At 44.9% G+C, this 26,855-nt stretch overlaps 1 protein-coding gene across 1 annotated transcript in view; it reads left to right on the forward strand.

Annotated features, from left to right (window-relative positions):
- The window catches only part of LOC146197884 (neural cell adhesion molecule 1-like), a 173,078-nt gene that overhangs the window by 93,163 nt on the left and 53,060 nt on the right, over positions 1 to 26,855 (forward strand). Inside the window, exon 3 of the mRNA XM_084591821.1 lies at positions 15,157 to 15,267. Within this exon, the coding sequence (XP_084447947.1) occupies positions 15,157 to 15,267 (111 nt within the window). The remainder of the gene's footprint in view (positions 1 to 15,156; positions 15,268 to 26,855) is intronic.

A 26,855-nucleotide genomic window follows, 5' to 3' on the forward strand; every position in this document is an offset into this window, starting at 1 on the left:
CCCCTCCTCTCAACAGTAGCGTGCACCACGCCTGTTCAATAATTCAGATGGAGAGGCCACCCTTACGCCGATGAACACGGCGAGAGGCATTCCGATGGCGTAGAGCCTTCTTTCACTTGACGTGTATAATACTATCCGGATTGGTGGCATCGCGTGCTTGCCGCTGCCATGGTAGCCGCTTCGTGCTGGGCCAGCGTTTGTTGTTGCGCTCCAGCGTTCACAAGCAACGCGCAAAAAGCGCCCGTTGGACGCCTTTTATACACTCAGTAGAGCCTCTTCTTCTCTTTTACGGTGTAGCACCTGGCAGTCATAAAACACGATAAAGAAGGAAAACAAAAAGAGGACACAATCATAAAGCCAACCAGATATACTGCGAAGCTGGTCTCTTTTTCTTTTGTTTTTTCTACATGTAGCGGTGGCCACTCAACTTGGATCTAGCAAAACAAGAGGGTGGGAAAAAAGCACGCTACCGCACAAGTATATGCATACGTTACGCTAGTTTTGAATGGCCCGTATGTATACTAAGCAGTCTCCTGGTGATTATTTCTCCAACTGCCTACGCCAGCGCCCTCTGTCTTGTCGAGGCATATTCAGGCCCACATTCTTGCTGGGTCCGCCTGGCTGCCGGTGTGGGTGGTATTCGACCCCGCGGTCCGGAGAAACAGAGCAACTTATAACTGGCTCGTGTGGCTGAGTTTCCTCGCTTCGTTTTTTTTTTATTATTATTTTTTTTTCATTCTCACATGGCTTCTCAAAACAGTAGCCACACCAGCAGCAATCCTGCGTCCCTGGCGCTTGCAGACACGCAGGAAATAGGCTTACAAGCAGTAATATCGAGAAAGCGTGTGAGTGGGAAATGAGGGACGAAGGAGAGGAAAGAGAATGCATATGCGGTAAGGAGAACACCCAAGGAAAAGGAGGGGACTGTGGCAGTTTTTCTGTTAGGGTCTCTCAATTAAGACCATGCAGCAGTGAAGTAATTCGGAAAGTGCCGCCATTCTAGCATGCCGGACTGCTACCATTTTTCCTTTGTTACTTTAGCAAAGTTGCTAGTATGGGAGACATGCAGCGCAGGTGCCCTTTTGAGAGGCAGCAAACTGCTTTCAAAACAAAATCAAACGAAGAAACAGGAAGGTGTGTTCACAAGATGCGGGATTGCGGAGGAGACGAAACAAGCTTCTTCCTGCCATCACGCCCCATTCTCCCGACTCCCCTCCGGTGGAAGGCGTGCGGAGACTTATGGAAAAGAGGCGAGCGTGTGTTTACCGTAATCTCGAGATTCTCGCATTCTTAGCGGGGCAACCATGGCCCCACTACCAATATAGGCGACGGTCGGAAACGGTAGATGTTTCCGAGGAAGGCCAGAAGAGAGGCTCGCTGGAAATGAGATTCCAGGATTCGTGTTATAGTCCTGGTGCATGCTTGCACCGCTTATGCGTGCCAGGCGACCATGCACGCACGCGCGTGCTTGTGTTAGCACCCCGCTGGTTCTTTCTCTTTCGGGGAGAATATTGTGTCGTTCCTCGCACCGTGCCATCTATCTCAGTTGGGGATCGCCGGGTTGTGCATGCGTGCGTAAGGGGGGGGGGGGGGTAAATGCACATTCACCGGTATTGCTAGTCCAACAGGCAAGTAATTCAAGGACCTCCGCGTTAGCAACCACGAAATCATGCATGTAAGTAGGGAGAAGGAAGGACTAAACTGTGCATCTTTCTCAGCCGACACACGCACGTATTGAACGCACCAACTCCATATAAGTAAGCCAAAACTGCTTATAATTAAGAAATTAATTCGATGGTTCCTGCGCAAGAGAATGTGTTTGGACAGGTGCTTGCATTCTGACCTAGTTTATTTTCAGGTTGGGTGATTAGGTCGTAATTATTTATCTTCCGCCGACTCATTTCCCCTCACGCGCTAGTACTTTGCCTTTTTCGTAGGATGTTGTGGCAGTTGTGTGCAGCAACTAGTATGCAGTTGTTGCGCGCCTGCATTTGGAGTGTCATTATAGGCGCCCCTATAATTGTTTCGTACAGGTGTTTAAATCGATTTCATGTCATTAAAAAGTCCTTTCCCATCCATTCTTATGCGCGGTGCACCATTTCTGGGAATTTTGTCATCCTCACCTTTGTCGCAAGCTTTCTATCTTTTTTTTTTTTTCGGTGCAGCCATATGGCATATTTTTTTTTCCTGACAAGCGTATATAATTTCCGCTCTTTCATCCAAAAAAGAATGTATATGAGATAATGTATATGAGGATTAGACAGTCAACTGTCTCTAAATGTGAATAAGTTGTCGCTCAACTTTTAAACAGATGAGTTACAGCCACTCGTACTGGCGGTGTTTCGTTTCTCATCATGGGCACTGATAGAAACCAGACGTGATATTTCAAAGGACAGCCTTCGCCAGTATGTGATTTTTGGTAGCTACTCTTATACAAAGAGTTGGAGGCTATCAGTCATTAAGCAGCTTAATCGTTTGATGGTATGACCCTTAGAGCGTTCAGTGAAGAACGAGAGCTGGAGCAGTGATTGAAGCAGCCTGGGCCATTACTGTACTCCTTACGGTGGTCACCAGGCAACGAAGTACAGCATTACGCGTCTACCTTTGCCGTTTTCAAAACCTTTAATCACAAGTGTAATGACGCTCCCCTGAGTACACGCGCGACATTTCAACCTAACCGAAAGCCTGGGATCTCTAAACCACCGAGTCATCCTTGCAGCTTCCCGACGAACAGATTGTCATCACCAAACAAGTCTAGTAATAGATCGTGTTATGGGTCAGTTAATAAAATTTCGAGCCATTGCTCTCAACATTCTTATGTAGGATTTTCTCGGTTTGCCTAAACTTTTCCTTGGGACAGTGTCTCACGTTTTAGGATCATATAGTTAACGAAAAGTGCCACCTATCAAAAATGTGTCCCGGTTCTAAATAGTCAAAACAAAACTTCGAGCCCGCCCGCAATTTGCTGCAGACAGCAAATATTATTTTAAAATGTATTTGTTTCATGATGAGGCGCGGGCAAAACTGTGCCCGAAATCAATATCATTGAAAACTTCAGCAATATTCCAAGATAAAGCCCAAAACAAGAACTCGCAATTTTTGTTTTGTTTCAACACACATAGCAACGCTAAAGCTGCCGTCACTGGTTCAAGAGGTCCGTTCAGGAACTGACGCGCCTGTCAGTTTTCCTACCGCACGAACAGTTTTCGCCCTCTCTACTCAGCCAGCTCCTCTCTATTCACTGGTCCTCTCAATTTTCTCACCTCGGATATAAATGGTGCATCCAGTGTTATCTCCGAGGGAACACAGGCTGGAAAGCGCCAAGGTACGACCGTGGTGGCAACAACAGTGGCCGCCGACCTGCTTTTGGAAACCTCATCTCGGCTCGAGTACTTCTTTGTCTGACACGTTATCATTGATACCAGGATGCGTTGTGTGAGACAACAAGGCGCTGCGGGCGCGCCGCAGCCTCGCAGTTCTGTCTGGTGCTCGCCTTCACACACAGCCAGCGCCGTTGACGCGATAGCAGCACCAGCGTGACAATGTGCACGATCCCCGCATTCCCAAACAAAGACGCACTTTACCGGCGGGGAAAGCCTGTGCCGCTTGTGCATGAATGCTTGCATGTATGTGGGGGTTCCTGGAAGTTATGATTAAACAAAGAAAACCAGCAACTATGGCATTTTGCCCCTCAAAACAGAGGCAATAAGTACGGCAATGTCCTTGTTCCGTCACAAACATGACTTAAAAGGAGGCTTAAAAGAGGCTTTTCCTCATTTTCTGCCGCCAAGGCGCGCAGCCTAGTATTGTTATCCAACCAGCGCGGAAGCATGCAGGCAAGCATATACCACGCTGTGCATACTTGACCGGAGACACAAAAACAGCGGACTACTGAACTGCACGAGTCTAAACAACCTAGTGGGAAAACTGCGCAGCTGCAAAACTGTGTACGAAAAAAACAAAAAAAAAAACAGCAGATCGACAAAGCAGTGCAGGAAAAAAAAAGACAGCAAGGCGATATAACACCGCAGCGCAGTATGGTGCAGTCTCCATCATAGTCATAACCGCGATGGGCAACTAACAATTCACACGGCTATGACGTCCGGGGGTAGAGGTTGTTCCTTTTGTAGATTAATTAAAGTAACGTGGTTATTACCTAATGTCTCAATAGAATAGAAAGCTGGCCGAGGTGGAGGCTCTTCGTGATGTGGCGATGGTGCAGGGGTTCAGTGCAGTGGCCAGTGAAGCTAGTCTGTTCGCGTCCGCTTGGGTTCGAATCCAACTCGTGCCGGTGGAGTTTCTATTTCAGTTCTTTGATTTCATGCCAACAGCTATTCACCGCAGAAATTGCCTGACAAACGACACCTTGTGGGATGAATGGACGCCTCGGTGCTAGCGCACTAAAAAAACTTTAGAAACACTGAGGATCGTCTACGTATACGAAGATTCTCACGCGCAGCCCTGCCCGATTTGAAAACGGGTGCTGTGGTAGGTCACATGATGTAGTGAGGTGGTGAAGGCATAGAGACTAAGGCGTACAAGTCGGTTTGAAACCTTATCGCTAAGCAAGGCTAGCATATGCATGCCAGTTAGGCAGCGAAGCGGTTTGACACCCCCTGAACGCCGCACGAAGAACTATCATAATTTTGACACTGAAGCGGATAAATCTGGCACCCCATCGAGTTTCATTAGTGATGCTTTAAGAAAACATGGTGCGCCAAGCTCTGTGAGGGAGGGAAGGGCTTGGCGCAATAGTATCTGTTGTGCTTGGCGCTGGAATGGTTTGCCAACATCTGACGTCCCAGTTTATATGGCACCTGTCACGTGAGCGAGACTCAAATTCATGACCTTCTCTGGGACTAAAACCTCCATTTCATGTAAGCTCATATGACATATACTCATGTATTGTTAGTCTTCGAGGTGTGTGCTAATTGAGTTTGGCCGGACTTCAAGGTCAAGCTTGCAGTGCGAGGCAAAGATATGTGTTCTACCTGTAATATTGAAACTGTCGCACTAAAACCATTTGTTCCCACCATTTGAAGGTACTACAGACAAGCACAACTTAGGCGTTGCCATTATATTCTTGAATTTACAGTTTTGAACATAATGTTTTATTTTTCCGTAGCATCCACATCTGTGTTGCAAATTTCTATGTTCGATATTGACGTGTTCTTTGTCATTTATTTTGTGCATTCCTGCGTGTTTCTGCCCACCATTTCTTCCATATCAGAGTCGAGACTTCCAAAATACGTTAACTTTATAGCTGTCGGTTAGCTTTTAGTAGCACGGCGTTGCCCAGGGTCGGCGTGCATAATACCAATAAACCTGCACCACTAAAGCCAAGTATGAAGGCAGAACCACTACATCTGGTATGCGCACAGTTTGAGCAACGCGGCAGCGCACTGCGTTTAGTTGCTGCGTGTTTTCCCCGCGCTATTTTTTCGCCATGCTCTTTTTTTCCCCTTGAGCCGTTTTATCCCTTTGCTCTTTTAACTGCGTGGTGTCTTGACCCCTGCTATTTTCTGTACGCTATTTTGGCTCACGCTGTTTTCTTGTGTGCTGTTCTTTTATGGTGCCCTCTTTCTCTAGCAGATATTCGATTTTCTTGTGGCTTTATCGTTCTATTTTCTACGGTTTCGCGATTGTCCCGCTAGAACATTGTGAGGGATTTTCAGCCATTCGCCAATGATATGGCTCTCTCAGGCTACACTCTGAGCGTATGCGCGGAAGCTATTGGCACGTTTCATAGCTATTTATAAATATATATTTTTTCATAAAAGTGCAGTTATTATATAGCGCTCGTCAGCGTGCTTCCCTGTCTTAGATCATTTTGCACTAATTTGCATAAAAAATTATTAATTATCAACGCTCCAAACTGTCTATTGTACCCCAAGGATTAGGTTTAAAGGCCCTTACTGCTACAAATTTACATCAACGTCTACCCCTCTATGGGTCACGTCATTTTTTTCATTGGGCGTCTCTCATAGCCTGAGTCGCTTTAGGGCGTTGAAACCTGCAAACCATGCAGTCCTTTTCATTGTTTTGCCAATGACTCTTATTTATAGTCCTGTGGAGAACACTCTCGCCCAAGATTTATTAGAGACTAAACTAAACACGCACTCCCATGATGCAATCAATCTTTAATTGTCCTTAAACCTACTAAATATACACATATATCATTTCACTGCTACCATGATTCTCTTTTACTTCCGTATAAAGTTTTCAGCATCCCGATAAATCTTGTAGCATTTTATGAACATTTATGTCTCTCTCTGCATACTTGTTCAATGTGAGCTGTGCATGTAACCAGGATTATGATTATCTTATCTGCAAACAAAACCATTATGTTTTCTTTTTTTTAACGTGACCTCCGTAGTGGCCCACACCATGTAAGACAACTCGCTTACTCGACATTATTCGTACGAGTTGATCTGACTGTAATTAGGGTAATCATCTCTGTAATCTGGCATCCACACCAATTCAATATTGATAATGCCGGCAAAGTGGTTCAAAACAGAGCCAATAGATTCGTACATTCATTCTACTTAGGCGGCATCAGTCTTTCCTCTTGAAAACACCAATATTTTGCATCTTTCAGTTCGCCATAATATTGTCAGCCTCTTTGTTTATCACAAGTTTTCTTATTCTGCACTTCATCTGGATGTTTATATTTCTGCACCTGTTTCACGCATTTCTTACCACACCGGGTACCCCTTTCAACGCTAGCGGCCACGCATCCACCTCTTCAACGCCATTCTTGATAAGAATGGTAAGAAAGTAGACTTGATGCAGAACATTCAAAGACAACTCATACAAACTCCTTCAAGATTTTTCCAGACTAATACAGAGCGTGGAAACAAAAACATTGATATGGTTACAGTAAATAAATGTAGCTTCCAATAACAATACAATGATACATGACACAGGGATATAAAGAGCAGATTGGTCACATGGCACTGCAACAGTTCGACGGTTGGCAGATAGCAATGTGGCCGTCTTGATGACTGGAGGGCTCCCTAGCTTGGCATCACTGATGCTGGATCCCGAATATATGCGATAGCGTTTCTTCGGAGCCAAAGTGGCCGAACGGACAAGCTGCCGGCACTGAACTATTTATATGTAGGCGTTTCGCGTCCGTCGGTTACTCTGCTTCAAAGCAGGCACGCACATACACATAACGCTGTCAGTAAACTCTCTCACCATCCCGCAGGAGCATGCGTCGCCGTTGGTCTGACGGAATTATGCTGGGCAATACTACTGAGCGTTTGCTTTGTTACACTGTCTACAGCGAGAATCTTTAATGTACCACACAGCCCACTGCGCGTGTTCCTTGTGCGATGCTTCATTTGAGCAAACATCATTCTGCTGCCCTGATACTTGGGTTGCTTTGCGCTCCTGCTCTGCCTTTTGCGAGCTTAGGCTCGATTCTCGAGAGGCTTCTCCTCTCGTCTTCAGGCTGTCTGCCCACAAGGATGCTTGGTGCCTTTTCATGGATTCTTCTAGCTCGACAGAATTGCACACTTTGGCCCACCTTTCTAAATACCGGCAATACTGTTCAAAAAATTCTCATTCGTTCTGCATGCGAAGGAAAAAACGCCGCCTTTTACAAATCTCATTTCCTTCAAAGCAGTCTTCAATCTTCCGTAGCCAAACCTGGTAGTCCCTTTGGAGCTCTCCGTTTGGGAAGTAGTTGTTGCAGACCTATAGCGCCTCATCGTCGTCGACGATGGCGTGAATTGTTGCCTTGGTTGCTCTTGTTCTGGGAGATATAATGGGCGTATAGGAATGGGACAGTTCTAAATCTCGCTCGGGCGTACGACAGTTTCTTGTGTTTCCAGGCAGCTTCAATGGCTCTGTCGGCTCGATTATGTCCATCTTGGCGCAATTTTTGCTCTTCTGCTACCTTGTGTCGGGCGTCATAGAAACAAACGCCTGGATGCTTATTTTCAGCCGTTTTATTGCGGTCTATAGGCGCAAGAAAAGAGACGTGGAAGAGAAAGGAAATACACGATATATCATATATTGTTCATTTATTTTTATTTAGAACATACTGCAGTCAATATAGACCAAGCAGGAGGGCAATACAGGACAAAAGAAAATGCATTTCAGCGCCACCATCGGCAAGCAAAAATATAAAACGAACAGGGTACAGTGCAAACATATGATGGGAAAAAAAATTGAATCAGCAAATAGGGAAACAAAAATCAAAGCAGGGCTTTTCGTACACCTTCTTTAAAAACTGTTACATTATTAGCGGAGAAAACATCTTTTGGAAGTGCATTCCACTGGGAGACAGTGCGCGGAAAAAAAAGAGTTCTTGAATATGTTAGTACGGGTAAAGATTGGTCCCAGGTTGTGATGATGGGAGTGTCGGGTTGGACGACCCACGCGTGGATGAATGAACAATTGTGCATTGATATCAAGTTGGTGATTGCAAAGCCGATACAGAAACCGCAATCTGGAAATCATTCTTCTCGTTTCTAATGTCAAAATGTTGTTATCACTCATTAGAGACGATGGCGAATCTAATCTGCCATATGCATTGAATATAAAACTAACTGCTTTTCTCTGTACCTTTTCTACTTTAGTTATGTCTTTTTTCAAGTACGGGTCCCACACCACACAAGCATACTCCAGCTGAGGTCTGATAAGCGTATTGTATGCTAGCAGCTTAACATGGGCAGGGGCTGACCTTAATTTAGAACGAAGAAAACCTAGTTTCCTGAAGGCTGATGCACAGGTTTTGTTGATGTGGCTGGTCCAGTTCAAGTTTTAGTTATCGTGACGCCTAGATATTTACACTCATCCACCTGAACTATTGGATATTTGTTGATTTTATACAAAAACTGAAACGGAGCTTTTTTGTTAGTTACGCAAAGAAGAACGGATTTTTCTCTGTTTAATTCCATAGACCAAAGGCTACACCACTGGTGTACAGCATTAAGGTTATTGTTCAAAGCAATTTGGTCATCTATGCAACGAATAGTTTTGAATAGAACACAGTCATCTGCGAATAACCTAATACTAACAGATGTGATGTCAACTGAGGCAGCAATGTCATTAATGTAAATTAAGAATAAAACAGGGCCCAGGACACTTCCCTGAGGTACTCCAGAGCCAACCGGGAGAATTTTAGAGGAGCAGCCATTCACGTGGACGAACTGTTTTCGGTTACTAAGGTATGCTTGAATCCATTTCACCATTGCTAAAGGAAGACCAATGTTCTGAAGCTTTAGGACTAGTTTGTTATGGGCGACGCGATCAAATGCTTTGCTAAAGTCAAGAAATATCATGTCTATTTGCTCATCCTTATCAAGAGAGGATGCCACTTCGTGAATGGTGGTTACCAGTTGGGTAACAGTTGAAAGGTCTTTCCGAAATCCATGTTGGAAACACGACAAAACGTTGTTTTTTTTTCGAGAAATGCGATTATGAAGTTGGATACGATGTGTTCCATGAGTCTACATGTACTAGAGGTTAATGAAATTGGACGATAATTTCTAAAATCAAGACGGTAACCTTTTTTGAAAACTGGAATCACTCGGGCAATTCGCCAATCGTCAGGAAGAACGCAGTCCCGAAATGATAACTGGAACAGATGAGTAAAAATATGGGCTAGGGGTTCTGCATAGCAACGCAAGAATACGTTAAGTACATTATCAGGGCCTACAGAGGTCTTTACTTTAAGGTTGAGTAACATATTAAAAACACCTTCGTAAGTAATGAAATCGGGTGATAGATCCGAAAGGGAATAATCAAACTGGACGTCATCGCGTGCCGTGGTGAAAACAGAGTGAAAGTACTGATTAAAGCAGTTGGCAATAACTGACGGGTCATGAGAAGTGCAATTATTAACAGATAACTGACTCGGTTCTTTTTTAGATTGACTGAGGTACCGCCAGAACTTCGCAGGATTGTCTTTTAGAAAGCTCGGGAGTGAGTGAGTGAAGTATTTTGCTTTTACATCGGCTAAGCGAGAGGCAAGCGCAGATTTAAGGGCTTGATGAGAGCTATTGAAATGACCGCTACGCTTGGCACGTTTTAGCTTGCGATGGATATGAATAATTTCTCGCGTCATCCATGGGTTCTTTTTGTTAGTTTTGGTACGTCTGTCTGGTACATAATTATCGAGGCAGAACTGTACAGTTTTTGTTAATGCCTTCCATAATGATTTAACATCACCACATAGATTATCAGAGAGATGCCATAGTGTGTCCAAAATGGCTTGGTCATTGGCTCGTGAAAAAGTTTTCACAATAAGAATAGAATGTTCCTTGTGGTGTTGTCGATTTCCTATCAGAAATGACAAATCTACGACATGGTGATCAGAAATGCCAACGTCTACTGATACCGTATATTCAGACACACTTTTGTTGACAAAGATTAAATCAAGAGTAGAATGGGCATTCCCAATTTCACGAGTATAATCCGTTACAGTTTGTACAAGATCGCACGCGAACATAATATCAGCCAAAGGGTTATCAATAACATCAAAGACAGATTTTGGGTTACTCCAATTGATTTCAGGCAGATTGAAATCACCAGCAAAAATGAGACGGTCTTTTTAAGAAGGCATAAGTGATCGTAAAGCCTAAACAAATAATCAGTAGAGCACGACGGTGCTCTGTAAGCAGCACACACTGTGAATACATGGCCCCAGCAATTCACGGGGATAAATAGGCTTTCATGATCTGGGATTTGATTTAGGACTACGCCGTTTAGAGGGTTTTTTAATACTACTGCAACGCCACCACCCCGTGTGGGTCGGTCGCGATGAAAGATTTCGTATGAGCTGGGTATGAGGACGAAATCACATACAGCATCATGCAACCAAGTCTCACTGATGACTGTTATGTAAGGGCCATGCACCAAAAGAAGGTACTCAAGTTTATCCGTCTTATTGAGGAGACTCTGGGCATTCGAATTTAATACTCTCAGTTCTTTAGTATTAGCTAGCGCTTGCGTTCCGTCAATCATTCGCGGAATTTCCTGATGAAGGTATCGAGTGCTCATCGTTTGTTCCACTTCGCGATGGTAGAGCCACACGTTCTTTTCGTGCATCATCCCATATATACAACACGCCGTCGACTTTCAACTTATCATGAATAAGGCTCACGCGTTTTTCGGCATCTCGTTCTATCTTTGAACTTTCCCACAACAATTTACGTTTGCGCAGCGTGCATTGGCTGTAGTCGTTTTGGACATAAGTGTTTGACCCCTTGAGTTTTTTCCAATTTTGTAATACAGCTTGTTTTTCCGTGAAATCTTGAAAATATGCGATCACGGGCCTTCGGCTCCCTTGTCGTCCAAGGCGATATACATGTGCAACAGATTTGCATTTTAAACCAGGCTTTTCTTCAAAGATCCCAGTTATAACTGCATTTCTTAAAGTACCTTCGGTTTCATCGGAAGGCTCATCTATACCATATACGATAAGGTTTGAGCGTCGACTTCGATCTTCGAGATCAACAAGTTTGTTTTTCTGCCATGCCATCATGTCTTGCATGGCAGTGGTTGAATCCACAAGAGATGCCACGTGTGGGGGGTTAGAAGACAATTCTTTCAGAAGTTCGGTCAAAGAGCATAGCTGTGCATTAAAATTGTGTAAAAGTTCTTCAGTGCCCTTGATACGGGTTTTCATTTCTGGAATTTCGCTGCGTATTTCGGCCTGCCCGTTCAAAATAGTGCGGCACAGATCTTCCACAGAAGGACCAGGATTCTGCTCGACATCACCGCAGAGCAACATTTTACATGCAAGGAAACACTCGTAAGCTAAAGTTAGACAGGTGTGTGGGCACGGCACTAGTAGGACATCATCACCAGCCCTTACTTTAGAGAAGGTGCAACTAACCTGTACAGCGAAAAGGAATTTCATGGTCAGCGACGTGGTCCCCATGATTTCGCCGGGCCCACTGAAGAAATAACGCTGCGGGCAGTCTCCAGACCAGCTTCAATATGACACAAAATCTGTGCAACTATCATAAAAAAAAAACAGCAGTTCCCTTTCAGCCATAGAAAGAAATGCATTCGAGGTGTCATTGTGGCCGCACGTCTCAGCTACGAGAAATGTATGCCATACTTACATCATGCACCGGTGATGAAAAAGTAAGGTGAAAAGTAAGGTGATGAAAAAGCGCTGCGGCACTAAGATCGGTTCCTATATTTTTTCACATGCAGGACCGCCTTGCCTCTGCTGATTGAAATCAGGCAAGGGGTGCAAAATTATTGTTTCGGTGCACATGTATCCATATCCGACCAAAAACTATAGCAACGCACGATTTATATTTCATAAGGCCTGATTTTGCTTCTGCTTGCCTCTATCATGATTTTAACCATCCATCTCGCCATTTGTATGGTGCAGTATGGTGCGGAATTCTATTACACGGAAATAACGTCGCTTAGATGGCCTCATGCTAAGTGGGCTACAAATAAATCCTCCTCGGATGGTGTTTCCTGTTTCAACTACGATCTTTTCGCATGAGCACGTGTGTTCAAACTCTCTCTTTCCACACTCAAAAACCCCACGCGCAGCCACCTTTCCATGGTCGCAAATCATCATTGTCGAAAACGCAGCTAAGGGCAAACCTGGGAATAAGGAGAAGCTTTGATCATAAAGCTCGGTTATAAACACAAGCCAGAAAGTGCGGCACTGTTGCTTATCGAAACCACCTTCCCTCATGTTCACGCGAAAGTATGCGGCGGACAGAAAGTGGCTGACCTGGCGTCTCAGCCAATAATTAGAGACATTTGACTGGCTTCTATACTGTCATGAATTAGCGTATTCGCCGCAAGATCGACCTAGAGGTGACGCACCGTCGCTGCAATAGTGTGGATCGGCAGCCTGCGGCGCGCTAGTAGGAAGACATGCTTCGTCGGGTTGCTTTCAAGTTTACGGCGTGTTTGCTGGCGAAGAATACGTGCCTTCTGCAAATCAGGAGCGATTTACTGCTTAGAGTGTTCCATTTTTTTTTTTTTTGAACAAACCGTTGAATTTGGGAATACAACTGAACAGAAGCGTGGTGTTATTTTTCATAAATTTTTCGTTGTACCGTTCTCACGGGCCTGATCGTTTCTTTGCGTTACACTTGCCCAATGAAATACATACCCTAGAATAAGTCCTAATAATAATAATAATAATACTTGGTTCACAGGAAGGGAAAGGCGCAGTATCTGTCACACTTGTTTCTGTAGATATCGGATTATGACAAAAAGCTCCCGACATAGATATAATGCCCCGCTTTGTACGCAAGGCGCATGAGAGTACCTGCGGGACAAAGGGGTAGAGCGTCTAACTCGGAATGTAAGGGGGGATCTCGTGGGTCGGATTCCCCTCACATCTGAAATCTCAATCTCGCACCTGGAATAGCCATGCTCGTGATTTTGCGTTCTTGCGTTAGGCGATCGCGTTATTTAAGAATATAGCGACCATAATGATATTTAGAGCGGGCACTTTTCCCTCGTATAAGCTTAGTTCCATCAGCAAAATAGGCGGTCACCTTTTATTATTACTTGTGTTTACACAGCGAAAGGAGCCCGCCGGGATTCGAAGTTATTTCTTACTTTAAGGACTTTTCTTAAAGGGCGGTAGAAAGCCTTCGTGTTCTCGCCCCCTTTTTCGTAAACGAAAAATTTTGTCTTGCTTTTGTCAGTTTTCCATAAAAGAAAATCATGTCACTGCAGTCGTTATATAATGGCAATTATATGCTACACAGTATGAAACACCAAACTCAATTTAGCGGGCTTGTTGCTAGCGCTCAAAGAGCTTTTAATCACGATCATGAGAGGCCCTTCGATATGGGAGCCCTTGCACTAAGCTACACCGTAACAGCCATAAAATTATTAAAAAACTATTTTCTTTCTGAATGTGTATGCCTGATATTGTCGGCGATGACATTATGGCGGTTGGCTTCTTAAATAACGCGAAAAAATAATCAACAATGTGGTTCGTACTGAGCAAGACTACTTACATCCCTAATGACAATAAATGTAAGTGTTATATTGAAACCGTGCCATTGACCCGACTGGAAACACTATTTTACTACGTAGGAAATTAATTACAGCGTAGGCGTATTTTTCAGCTCGACGGCGAAACTTCTTTTTAAACTTGAAAGGAGATCTTTTAAATTAAAGCAGCGATTCCTTCTCAACAATGCGTTTGGACACTGCAGGTGTTTGCTTTTGTTTCCTTAAGAACGGCAGTGGAGTGAAGACAGCTCAGGGAACAGAATAATTCATGTATTGTTGACTTTATAGTGCTTTGCTTTGTAGAGCTACCACGCCCAGCAATATTCCCCTATTCGCCTACTAGTCAGTTATTAAGGCGAAAGCCCTTATCTGATCGTTGTCGTCAGCAAAAGTGTCACGCTTTTGCCGCGGCTCTGGATGATCGAGACGGGATTACGTCATGGAGGTCTCGACCAAATACACAGCATTACCACAGTATGCGCGAGTGCATGCCTTATATGGCCACATTACAATCAATGATCAATTACTAACTATTTATTTATTTACTAAATAATAACTAATTAGTTATTTATACTAATTGGTGACAGTTGTGTAAACAATTAATTAATTACTAATTCATGCAGCGCACCCGGTAAAATTAACCACACGTAAACATCGAACAACTGCGAAGATACAAGGAGCGTAATCGCGTCGCTGCCAAGAATTCACTAAATAAATGCACTCGCAGAATGTGAAAAAAGTCGCTCGCTTTACTCGTAGCAGAATTAATCGCTACATGCACGACAATCGCGTAGCGGAATGCAACACTCAGGTTTTCGCCTTTCATCACTTAGGTTGCCAAAGTATCCTCGAAGTTTTCTGACGCGCATTTGTTATAGTTTTTATAGAAGATTCTTGATTTTGTTTTTTACTTAGCACTTCGTTTCTCGATTAGTCTAGCTTATTCGTGAAATGTGCCGAAACAGTGTAAAGTAGTGATAACCTTGTAAACAATATATACATTATACCTTTCTTTCCGAAGAAAAAAAACCTTACAGAAGGCAACCTCACGTCACTGACACGTCATAGTTGGCAGATATGAAAATTTGAATAACTTTAATTTGCTTGTTTTGCTACTTTGTCCCGATATCTGCTTCGTCTTTCTTTTTTATTTTTCATTCTGCCTGCTTATGCGCGAGCCTTCTCTTGCAGTTCCCCCGGAGACGCCAGTCATCAGGGACAAGTTTGGCAGCAAGCTCGACAAAGTGGCCGGTCCATACCGTGAAGGCGAATCACTTAAGCTCACCTGTGAAGTTAACGGAGGTAAGTGTTCTCTTTCTGGTTGCTTCACACCTTGCTACAGCGTTTGCAAAAGCACAAGGTTTTATCACAGATGTTGCTATTCCTTAGAGTCAGCGATTATGAGATAAGGCTCATTTTGAGAGCATATGCTGACGCGTTCCTTTTTTTTTTTTTTCCTTTGATAAGTATTCGACTAAACTTGGCCACAAAAGACGTATGTGAAAATTAAGGCAAGGGATCAAAAGAAAGTGTACAGCCTTAGTGTTTGATGTGCGCCGCCATCTCTTAATGGTGACCAAGACTAAAGTGCTAAGACTATTCAGAAGAGAGTAATCCAAAACCGCGTTGCCACACAAGATTCCGTGCCGGTTAGCATAAGCAGGATCACAATGTGTGAGGGGATGAAAGCTGGTCACGAACGGTTATGGCATAAAGAAAAGAAAAACAGAACTGGAGCAGGCCGCGAAATGCTAACACTTGAAAACCCTGTACCATGTCGTATTGGACTTTCAATAATGCATAAAACTCTTGTTTGATATACTGCGCCACCTAAGCAAACTTCCTTTGCTTGCTTTATTTTAATGTCGGTGATAACGGTTAAGGGTATGATGGTTGCACTAAAAACGAGTTCTTCGTAGTTCTTGGGTCATGTTTAATAAAAACAACCTTGAACAAGCTTTATTTCTGATACAACTGTCTAGTCTGTAGTCGTCTTATTTAGCATAATATCAATTCACCAGGTCACTTTTAAAACAGCTCAGTTTTCGAATCAGACCGGTAAAAGGGCTAAAATATTGCATCTGAGACAATTAATGGAGCTTAGCTAGCGCAAGACAATTTCTGACTTTCCTGCGCTACCTTTGCTCAACACAGATATTGCTCAAGAGCAGGGACAGTAGAGTGAAAGAACTTAGTATCCACTGAAAGTAGTGAATCTGCGAAATTCATAAAAGCTGAGCACATGTTGAAACTACAGTGGCTGGTCGTATACGAGGCTTGTGATGTCTTGATATGGCGTCATGTGCCAAAGTCGCAGCGCTGAGCAGTATTCTGCGAAGGCAGTTATCGCCGCTCCCTGACCACTAAACACTAAACTACGAAAGAAGCCCTCTTGCGACCCGCCTGCGCATTTAGAGTTACGTATTCTTTTGATTGCCAAATCAGAGAAGAATTGAAGAATAAAGCAATACTATTGCCTCCATGTAGCCCCACCTCACATGCCCACTTCCAAAAGCCGATATAGAAAGGGTATCTCCGTGCCCTTATAATATGAAAAATCGACATGACATCAGTCATCCACAATTATAATTTTGTGCATTTTGTGCAGCTAGTCAGAGCTGTCTGAATGACGGAATGACGAACCTCCGAAACCGAACGAAAGATCAGGAACAGTAAACAATTTTCATCCGATCTATTCCTCCCTATATTCAGCAACACAACTGTCAAATATTGACAGACCTTGCACCTTACACCTTGGCGGCAAGTCATGTATTGGCCCCTTTTTTATTCAGACAGCTTGCTCCCGGTCTCGTCAAATGTACTGCCAGAAATCGTTACCCTATTATGAACATGCTGACTTCAAACATTGTACCTAGGCATTAAGGTGTGGTGAGTATAAGGTGCGTTGACGTTTGTTGCGCATTTACAAGAGTGCGCAGTACGAAATAACCCTTCATATCCAATTACTCAAGCACTACTTTGAGGATAAGTGAAAATTGAGTGTCTTATCACCTCCCAGCTGAAGCTAAATATTCGCGTTATCGTTCCGTAAATTAGTTTCTTCTCTCTTTCGTTTGAGGCGCCAGCAATACTGATATGACCTGCACTTCCCAAATTCTGCTAAGCAAACTCGTCGCCTCACTTCTGCCGCCCTTCATGGAGGGTGTGCCAGTCAGAACAAAACTCTTCCCATGGGTTATAACGGAACACCTGCAGATAAACGCTTCCTCTTGCCACGATGTGGAGGTTAGCCGCTGGTGTAAATAATGAACTCTAGAAGAACGGCAAATTGGTCGAGTTGATGGCTATACTTATAAGGGAAGCAGTCCAAACAACACTGATTACAGGACAAGGAACAGAAAAAACAAACACGCTCTTTTATTCTCCTCGTCCTGTCCTCGGCGCTGTTTGAGTTACTTGTTGTCATGTATAAATAATGAGACGCACGGTATTTGTGAGTCCGAAACCATCTCGATCATGACAGGCAGCGTCTTATTAAATCAAAAGCCTTACTGCCATCGTCGAATCAAGTTCATCGTCACCGGAATTTTGACCTCAGGTGCGCCGCGAAGAGGCCGCTCCACGCATTTTTTTTTTCCACGTGCGGCGCATGGAGACGGCAGTGCTTACTTCTGCTACTGCTGTTTCACTTCTTCACCTTCAAACACCTGGCAAACATTATTCGTAGCAGTACAGCACTCAACAAATACACAACATTGCCCGTTGCCTGACACAACGCCAACAGCCTTCCAGTCCTCTGCCTACCCTTTCTCTCCACTACCACAGCTTCTCATCTGGCTCCTCTTTTTTCAAACTTCACTCGACACCGTGTTGTCTACAGCCGACTGGGGTGTCCTTGCGGCCCACAAACAAGCATAAAGGAGTCGCCCGCGGGAACCAGAGCTTCGGCTGCGTTCCCTTGACGTTCGCTGATAGCCGTGGAGGAGTTGAACCACATCAAACCGTGTCTGACCACGTTGGCCATGCTTAATCGAGCTTTCGCTCTTCAAACTAGATTATCTATAGGAATCTAGCCTGGCTTTGCAACACACCATAATGAAATATAGCAAAGCTTTCACTTGCATAACCGGGCTTAGCCGAGCTATGCCATAGTAATTTTAAGGCGAACGCCTTAATGACTCATGCTCGCGGCCCCGATCATGTCCGTCCTTCAGTAACGCTTTCGTTTGATGACGTCATCTGTGGTGTAGTATGTCCTACCTTGAAATTAATGATGACGCCATCAGGGGTGTAGTATGCAGCACCTTGAAATAAATGATGACGTCATCAGTGGTGTAGTATATCGTGCTTTGAATGAGTGTGGCTATGACGTCATCACATGGTGACGCCATCCACCGGACTTGATGTCACATCCGGCTATGTCTAGTAACCAGAAGTAACGTCATAATGAAGTCACATCTGGTCATGACGTCACTTTATGACGTCACCAGGCGATTCATGCTCACCGCAAAAATCGGAACTATTCGTCTACAATCCTACATCCCTTAAGAGAAACAACTCAAAATTCAAAATTAAAATGGAAAGTAAAATCGTTCCTAAAGTAAAGCAAATCAGAATCCTGAGATTCTTTATCTAGAAAACGGATACAATGACGGCGTCATAAAAAGTCTAGACGACTACGCGTGGCATCTTTTGGATAGTCTCTCTTAGAGGAGCAGGCCTTAAGGAGAGAAGCCTACTGAGATTAGTATAGGTTTACATCTTTAGCCTAAATCTTAGAGTCGATGAAAAGAGGAAATTACTCTTTCATCCAAAAAATGTATTCCGAAGAGGTCGCCTACGTCAACGCTGCTAGTAGGAAGTCAGGCGCGGTTGTTGCCTCAGTAGTCAACGGACTAGGAGCCCCCAAGTCATCAGCCACTATTCACAGCCGCAACATACAGAGACAGCCGAAGAAGTTGCTATAGCGCTCGTAAAGGAGAAAAAAGCTATCTCCGCCGTTAGGACTAATGTCCAACGAGTTGTCTGACGGCATCCTAACAAACCGAAATGACAGGATACTACCCATGCCACAAAAAGAACCCGCATTACTATCCCGCATGGGAAAAGCAGAAGCGAAATGGTTTAGGGCCGCTAAAGAAGCTATGTAGACGGTATCTTGCTGCAAACATTTCAGTCAGATGTTTCTTTATGGTTATCTACGACGGCCACGTTTTCCTCGAAGGCAATAATTAAAGCTAGCCAGTTAATCATAGCTAACTATATTTGGAAAAAGAAAATATCGACACATGATTACGGCACTATGTAACATAAAAATTCTGATGTTGTTTTTTGTCGCCATACGCTGAGTAATGAATTTCAGAGTAGCATGTGCACAGGTAGAGGGAGTCTTCATTTTATCGCACATAGTCACCCTTCAGCTTGCACTGAGCTCCGTAATTTCCGATTATTATTATAAGGAAGTATTGTGATCTGAGAAGTGAGACCAAATATTCTTCAGGCGCTGTACAAAGGCTTGGTTCTGAAAGACGTGGCCCGTGCATGAAGTAAGTGACGTCGTCACAACACAGGCAGGTGTCGATGTTAACATTTCACCATTGCACACTGCGCATCACCAGGCGCAAAAATAAGCATTGTTCGTCTCGCTTCCCTCGCCGTTCCCTTCTCCTCCACTTTCTGCCGTATTTATGCTCCTTCCAACTCTGCCGCCAGCCCTCTCCTCCCTCTCCAGACGCATTCCGCCGCCTCCTCTTCTCATTTTCGCTCCCGCATTTTGCCCTTGCTCCGTTCTCGCCCCAAACGCGCACTAATCTACACTCCTCACAACCTCGCCTTTCCAGGGTAGCCACGCTTCTCGTTCCTTCGCGTGACGGCCACACTCACATTAGGCCTCCTTCTGTTTCCTTCACACTGGCGTGTCTCTGCTAGTCCAGTGACTCATCCTTTTCATTCCTCGTATAGTCCGCGCAGACGGAGTCAGCGTCATCAGTGTCTGCGCGAAAGTGAAGTGCTCGCTCCTCCATTTCGTGCAGAGGAAACACGTCCCGTGCTTCGTCCTACACACACCATTCTTCTATAGTATCGTAATGGCCCTTCACTCGGAAGAAGAATCGGTCATCTACATACACTGGGCGAACGGCATGCAAATGGAGAAGTATTTTTTTTTCTCAGAACAAACTTAAAATGTGCATAGGATTGATGCAGCCATAAAATTTCATTTCTACTCTTTTTTGCTGTTTAAGGGAGACACTCCCCTCAACATTCCTCCTTTTAGCGTCCAGAGCAGCAAAATGAGTACGTTGTGTGGCTTTACTGTGTATGCGAAAGTTAATTGTTGCCTCAGGCTCTTCAACAGCAATACTAAGAAAGGAAGCTGTTCATTAAATGAAAACTATTTGAACTGCTGGCATTCCGACACATAGATGAAAAATTATCATTACTCAATTTGTGCAAAATTTGGACTAGAATAGAAATTCATGAAGGTTACAAATTTCAATTCTTTCTTCTTTGACCCCTGCGTTATCGTCAGCAAAACCTTACCCGTTTCTCAAAAGCGATAACCTCGCGTAGCAGCTACAACATTTGTCACAGTTGTACCATTGATGAAGCCGTTGGCTGACGGTAAGGAATGCTAGCTTTTTTCCTTCTTAGAACTCAATACGAATGCTGCATGCATGCTCCTTGCTTTATGTCTGGGTCTCCCGAAGGATCAGAAACTGGCAATTTGTCCAGTGTGTTTCTAGCGGAAGCGCACTAGTTTTTTCAATCGCATACCTGTCTTAACGACTTGATAACGTGGAGCGCACAAATAGGAGAACTGCTGCATCGACCTTTAAAACTTCGATCGGCTGTGCGTTAATACGAGAACACAACTGAGATCCTTACTTTTTTGTGGTGCTCATAACAAAATCTAGAAGCAGAGCACATATTTGAAACGAACGCATACCTCCTCTTATCGCACCATACGCTTGGGAGCAATTTCGCACAGTATCGCAGGCAACCTTGAGACTCAATCGATACTTCAACTTCTTAACGCCATACGTGGTAATAACAAAACTAAATGTAGACGCAATAACAACCTTCTGCCGTTGGGATAAATTGAAATCGCTATCGCAACGTTAGTAGCATCCTCTTACGGCCCTTGCTCCTCTCAGTAAACTGACGAAGATGCCGAACTGGGCCGCGTCCTCGCAAATTCACAGACGTGCACCGCCTAACCTGCCGGGGCTGTAGAGTGAAAATTGGTCGCCGATGCGGCCACCTCTTTAGGCCCCGGCAAATCGATTGCCCTTCAAGTCGGCGTGTGAGGACGTACAGCTAAATGAAACTCCAGCGTAGAGGAGGAGAAAAGAGACGTCTAATCGCGGCGGCCATAACAAGGCAGAATTAACGATTCCAGTTTTGCGTATCACTTCGTGTGCGCCCGCGCGGTGCTCATGTATCTCCGCCTCTGCGCCTGTTGTTGTGCTACTGATGTGCAAAATTGCAGAATCAGTAGCACAACAAAAAGAGGTGTGGCGTAAAGAAGAGGGTTGTGTGGATTTTGTTTCAAGGCGCACAGACTTGCAGCATGCACAGAAAGAGCCCAAGTGCCACGGGGAGCAATGGCAGTGTAGAAAGTGTAATCGCAAGCACAAACCGAAGCAATGCCCAGCATTGGGTAAAAAGTGCTACGTGTGTGGTAGGTTTCATCACTTTGCTATCTGCTGCAGGAAGTCAAAAGAAGTGGGCGGAGTCGACAGACTTCCGGACAACGACTTTGACGTACTGGACGTAGGAATTGAATGTGGCACGAATGAGTGGACTGTAAATGCTGAAGTCGGCGGTCAGGAGATTGCCTTCAAAATAGACACAGGGGCGCAAGCGAGCCTCTTACCGTTTTCAGTCTATCGAAAACTGCCATCAGCTGGAGCACTAACTCCGACGAGCACAGTACTACGGGCATATAACGGCGACGTTATTACGTGCTTTGGGACAGTGTCGGAAACTGTTCGCGTTGGAAATTCCCACACGGTAGTGAAACTTTTCATTGTGAAAAACGGTCGTCAGCCTATACTTGGACTGGACGCCAGTGAAGCCTTGGGACTGGTTCAGCGTACCGTGAATGTTATAAATAAGTCTCCTACAGAAGGTTCTCTCAAGAATTTCAGGCATATTTTCGAAGGACTTGGTTGCTTGAAGCAGCCATATCACATGGTCATGGAACCTGGAGCAGTACCGGTCGTGCAGCCAGCCCGCCGGGTTCCTTTGGCGCTGGAGGAGCCTCTCAAAAAGGAACTCGAAAGAATGGAACGAGCTGGCATCGTTGTGAAAGTGAAGGAGCCTACTGACTGGGTAAGTCCACTGGTTGTCGTCAAGAAAAAAGATGGCGGTTTGCGAGTTTGTTTGGATCCCAGGCAGATCAATCGGCACGTTAAGAGGCAGCATTTCCCCCTCCCGAGACGCGAAGACTTGGAAGCTAAGTTGGCGGGTGCGAAATACTTCAGCTGCTTGGATGCTAACTCGGGGTACCACCAGATACCACTAGACGAAGAAACGTCAAGGATATGTACTTTCTCGTCACCCTTTGGGAGGTACCGATTGTTGCGGTTGCCGTTTGGAATATCATCTGCACCGGAAGTGTTTCACCAAACAATGACTCAAGTTCTGGACAGGCTGCCAGGCGTGCTAGTATATATTGATGACATTCTGGTGTGGGGCTCGACGAGACAAGAGCACGACGACCGACTAGTAGCTGTCCTGAAAGCTGTCGAAAAAGCGGGGTTGACTTTCAATGCATAGAAGTGCAAGTTCAATGTGACCGAAGTAAAATTCCTCGTCATAGCACAGGCGTTGCGGGGCCCGCCTGTTCCGGGACGACCTCCTTAAAACTGGTGGCTGCAAGGCAGCTGGAATCTCGCTTCTCGCTGTATTGGCCGCGCACGGTGGTTCCCCCGCAGTCCTTTGTGGTCCTCCCGAGGCCTGCTATGCGAGGCAGGTACCAGGTGACGAAGGCGAGGCAGGTACCCGGGGGTTGTCGATTGGCCTACTTGTGTCGCCACCGTCGTCACTGTCCGTCTCGGCATACCGTTCTTTACGCATGTGACTTCGAGTCCCCATTATCCTCAGTCAAATGGGCTGGCTGAAAAAGGTGTGCAGGTTGTCAAACGCATCTTGAAGAAAACCCAGGATTCCGGGGACGATTTCTGGCAAGGCCTGCTGGCCTATCGGTCAACACCACTCGAAGACGGCCGATCCCCGGGGGAACTTTTGCAAGGAAGACGCCTGCGAGCCAACCTTCCCGACTTTGAAGAAGTGCCGCGCAGCAAGGTAGAGAAGCATCGCCAGAAAATGCAGGGCAAACCGTTGCCGAAGCTTTCGCGAGGCGACGTGGTAAGGCTGCGAGGAACTACAATGTGGGACCGGAAGGCGAGGGTCGTAGGCGCTCCTGCTCCAAGGTCGTACCAGCTTCTAACGGAAGATGGACGAGTTCTGCGACGTAACCGGCGACATCTCGTAGAGACGCGAGAACGGTATGCCGAGACGGACAGTGACGACGGTGGCGACACAAGTAGGCCAATCGACAACCCCCGGGTACCTGCCTCGCCTTCGTCACCTGGTACCTGCCTCGCATCGCAGGCCTCGGGAGGACCACAAAGGACTGCGGGGGAACCACCGTGCGCGGCCAATACAGCGGGAAGCGAGCTTCCGGCTGCCTTGCAGCCACCAGTTTTAAGGAGGTCGTCCCGGAACAGGCGGGACCCGCAACGCCTGTGCTATGACGAGGAATTTAACCAGTGCGCTTAAATAATCCCTGTTGCTGCAACTGTTTTTGTTTGTTCCCGCGAAAAGATGTATCAGGCACGTATATGACGGTGCGTGTCGGCCGCTGACATGCGCTGTGCGAGCTGCCTGTTATCACTTGCGGGCTATATAATCGGCACGCTTCAATAAACGTACGCTCTTCTTGTTCTGGACGTCACGCTGTGGCCACGTTCTTTCCAACACGGATATAAGCACCATTCTTGCTGCTATCGATTCTAGCGTTCTAGATGGTGCTTTTCTTGCCACCGCATGCTAGCCCAGACGCTCATCGAAGGAATAAGTGGGGATTGCGTGCAACGCTGCCGAGAGCAGAATTATAAAAAAAGGGCAGCTTGGGCACACTTTGCCAGCTATGGATCTATGGCATGCTAAACTACGGCGCTCTAGTACTGTGCAAAGAAGACTTATGTTTTGCAAAAACAAAACGAATGTGCATATACCTGAGCTTCCCCATGTAACTTGCCATTTTGCAAAAGAGAACGCCTAGTGTCCACAGCAAGAGTTTTTGACTGGCTTTCACTTCAGAGTAGAAGTCCAATTCAGGTGCAACAAGATTGCGGTGTCCATTCTTTTATAGGTGTGAGAAGGTATTGCAGCCTGTCTCTGTTGTGTTAATGATACGGTAGCAGTTCCTGACAATAATGTCGATTGTGGGTTGCCGCGTCCGGCCTGTAACAATGAGCAGTCAAGGGACGCCCAACTGATATTATTTCAATATCTGTTCAAATGTTCTTTCTGCAAAGCAATGACAGTTTTCTGGTTTTATATGATAAATTCTGCCCTTATTTGCTTCTTGAAATTTATTTATTTTCTTCGGATGGTTGATGCGGACAGCGCGAAGCTGATTGAAATCAGCAACGCTACGGCGAGCAGGTGACGACGGCAGAACTTGGTAACCGACATTTTAAGCAGCCAATGCTGAGTTGGCTGCACTTGAGTGGATCAAAACAACGCTGAAAACGAATTGGCACAGTCAGAGCCACTACATCAATAACAGGCCCTTATTTATTTTATGTATTTATTTAAAGTACCTTAAAGCCCCTCTTTCGGGGGTAGTACATAAAGAAGAGAAGGAAGGGGAGGGGGGGGGGGGATATAACTAGTCACAACCTACCGTTGGCACAGAAAAGTTAGCACAAGAACAGAAGTACAATGACAAAAACAATGAGAAGTAAATTGCTAAAACAGAATAGTGAAACACCGTAAAACACTGAAGCATACACTGTAGATCACCACAACATTCGTACCTGCATAATAGAGGGAAAAACAAAGCATAAAATGCATAAAGAAAAGGACTACATTCTTTCAGATATTATTGGAAGTGCGAATTAGCTCTTGAAGTTTATTTCCGTCAGGCTCGGTAGCAATATCAGATAGCAAACAGCTCCTTCAATTATCGTGCGAGGTATGAATGGCTTAGAGAAAAGGGATGTGTGGCATGTGGCATGCTTAACTTGCTTAGGTTGATCATGGCGAGGAAAGATAGCGGCAGGTTCCTGAAAGAAATCTTCATGAAGCAAAGGGTGGTGATAACGTGTGTGGAAAAGTGAAAGTCATGCGTGTTTTCGGTGGGAAGATGGTGCTAGCAATTGAGCGCGTGCTTTTAAAGCTATGGCATTGCTGTGACGGGAATAATCGGAGTAGATGAAGCCTACCGCGCGGTTTTGGAAAGCTTCAATGTTATTGATGGCGTAAACTTTGTCGGAATCCCAAATGCCAGATGCGTACTCCATTTTAGGATGGAATAAATTGGTGTAGGCAAGCTTGCGTAAATGGGCAGGAGCGTGTTGAAAATTGCGTTAAAGAAAACCTAAGGAACGGTTAGCAGATGCAAGTGCGAGATTAATGTGGTGATGCCAGGATAGGTCAGACACCAAGTGGAGTCCTAAGTACTTATGCGTAGAGGTAAGTTCGACTGTTCATTGTTGATCGTATAGGAACTCTGAAACCGGTTTACATGATTGGTGAAGGACATAGTTTTAGTTTTAGAGAAATTTAAAGGCATTGCCAGGAAGAACACCAACATCTAGTGCGTTCAAATGGTATTGTAATACGAAGCAGTCAGTGCTACAGGATATATTACGATAAACCACACAGTCATCAGCGAATAATCTAAAACGGAAAGAAACACAAGCAGGTAAATTATTAATGAAAATTAAAAATAATAAGGGACCAATCACACTGCCTTGATAACGCCAGAAGTTACTAAGCCAAATGAATAATTGTAATGATTAACAGAGATAAACTGAGTACGTGCTGAAAGAATATTTTCTATGCAACCAAGCACATTACTATAAAGATTAAGATTTGATAATTTTTGTAGAAGTCGGGGATGTGGGACATGGTCAAATTCTGTGGAAGAGTCTAAAAATATTGTATCTACCTGAAAACCAGCATCTATTAATGTAGGTATGTCATGAGTAAACCCCGCGAGCAGTGTTTCACAGGAGTATTAGCCCTTCCAAAAACCGTGCTGGTACTTATGTATAATGTTATGATCCTACAAGTAGTTAATGACCTGGGTGTGTATCACGTGCTCTCGTAACTTGCATACGGTACTTGTTAAGAATATTTGGCGATAGTTCAGCAGTGAGGGCCGGTCGCCGGACTGAAAATGGGTATGACCTTAGCAAGCCGCCAGTAATTCAGAATCGTGGCAGACGGTAATGACTGCGAGAAGAGAGCTGATAATACGGCGCTCAAAGTAGGGGAGGTTTAACTATTTTGTTTTTGAGCCCTAAGTGATCTCAAGATGTTGAAAGTTTGAGCTTGCTTAGCAACAAAAAGATACCATCTTCACAAATGGTTACTTCTTGCATACAGCTTCACATGCGTATGCAAGTGAAGCTGTTTCAAGGACAATTATTTCCTTAGAAAGTAATGCGGGCATAGAGGGCGACACAAGTCGAAACCCGTTCCATGCGTTCAGTCGCGTAACCAGTGTAGGTGAATTCAGAAGACCCCACTAGAAATGTTCCCTAACAAAGAGAGAGCGGCAAATAATCACGGTGACAAGCATGCGTCGAAGAGGAGCCTTTATTATCGTCTACTCTGGCGCATATTGTTCACGGCCATTTCGAAAAAACATTTCGCATGTCGTCTCTGATGTGATCTCAGGATTCGTG

This window comes from Amblyomma maculatum, chromosome 2 (genome assembly GCF_055883805.1).
Source record: "Amblyomma maculatum isolate TAMU_Amacu chromosome 2, ASM5588380v1, whole genome shotgun sequence".
Taxonomy (NCBI): domain Eukaryota; kingdom Metazoa; phylum Arthropoda; class Arachnida; order Ixodida; family Ixodidae; genus Amblyomma; species Amblyomma maculatum.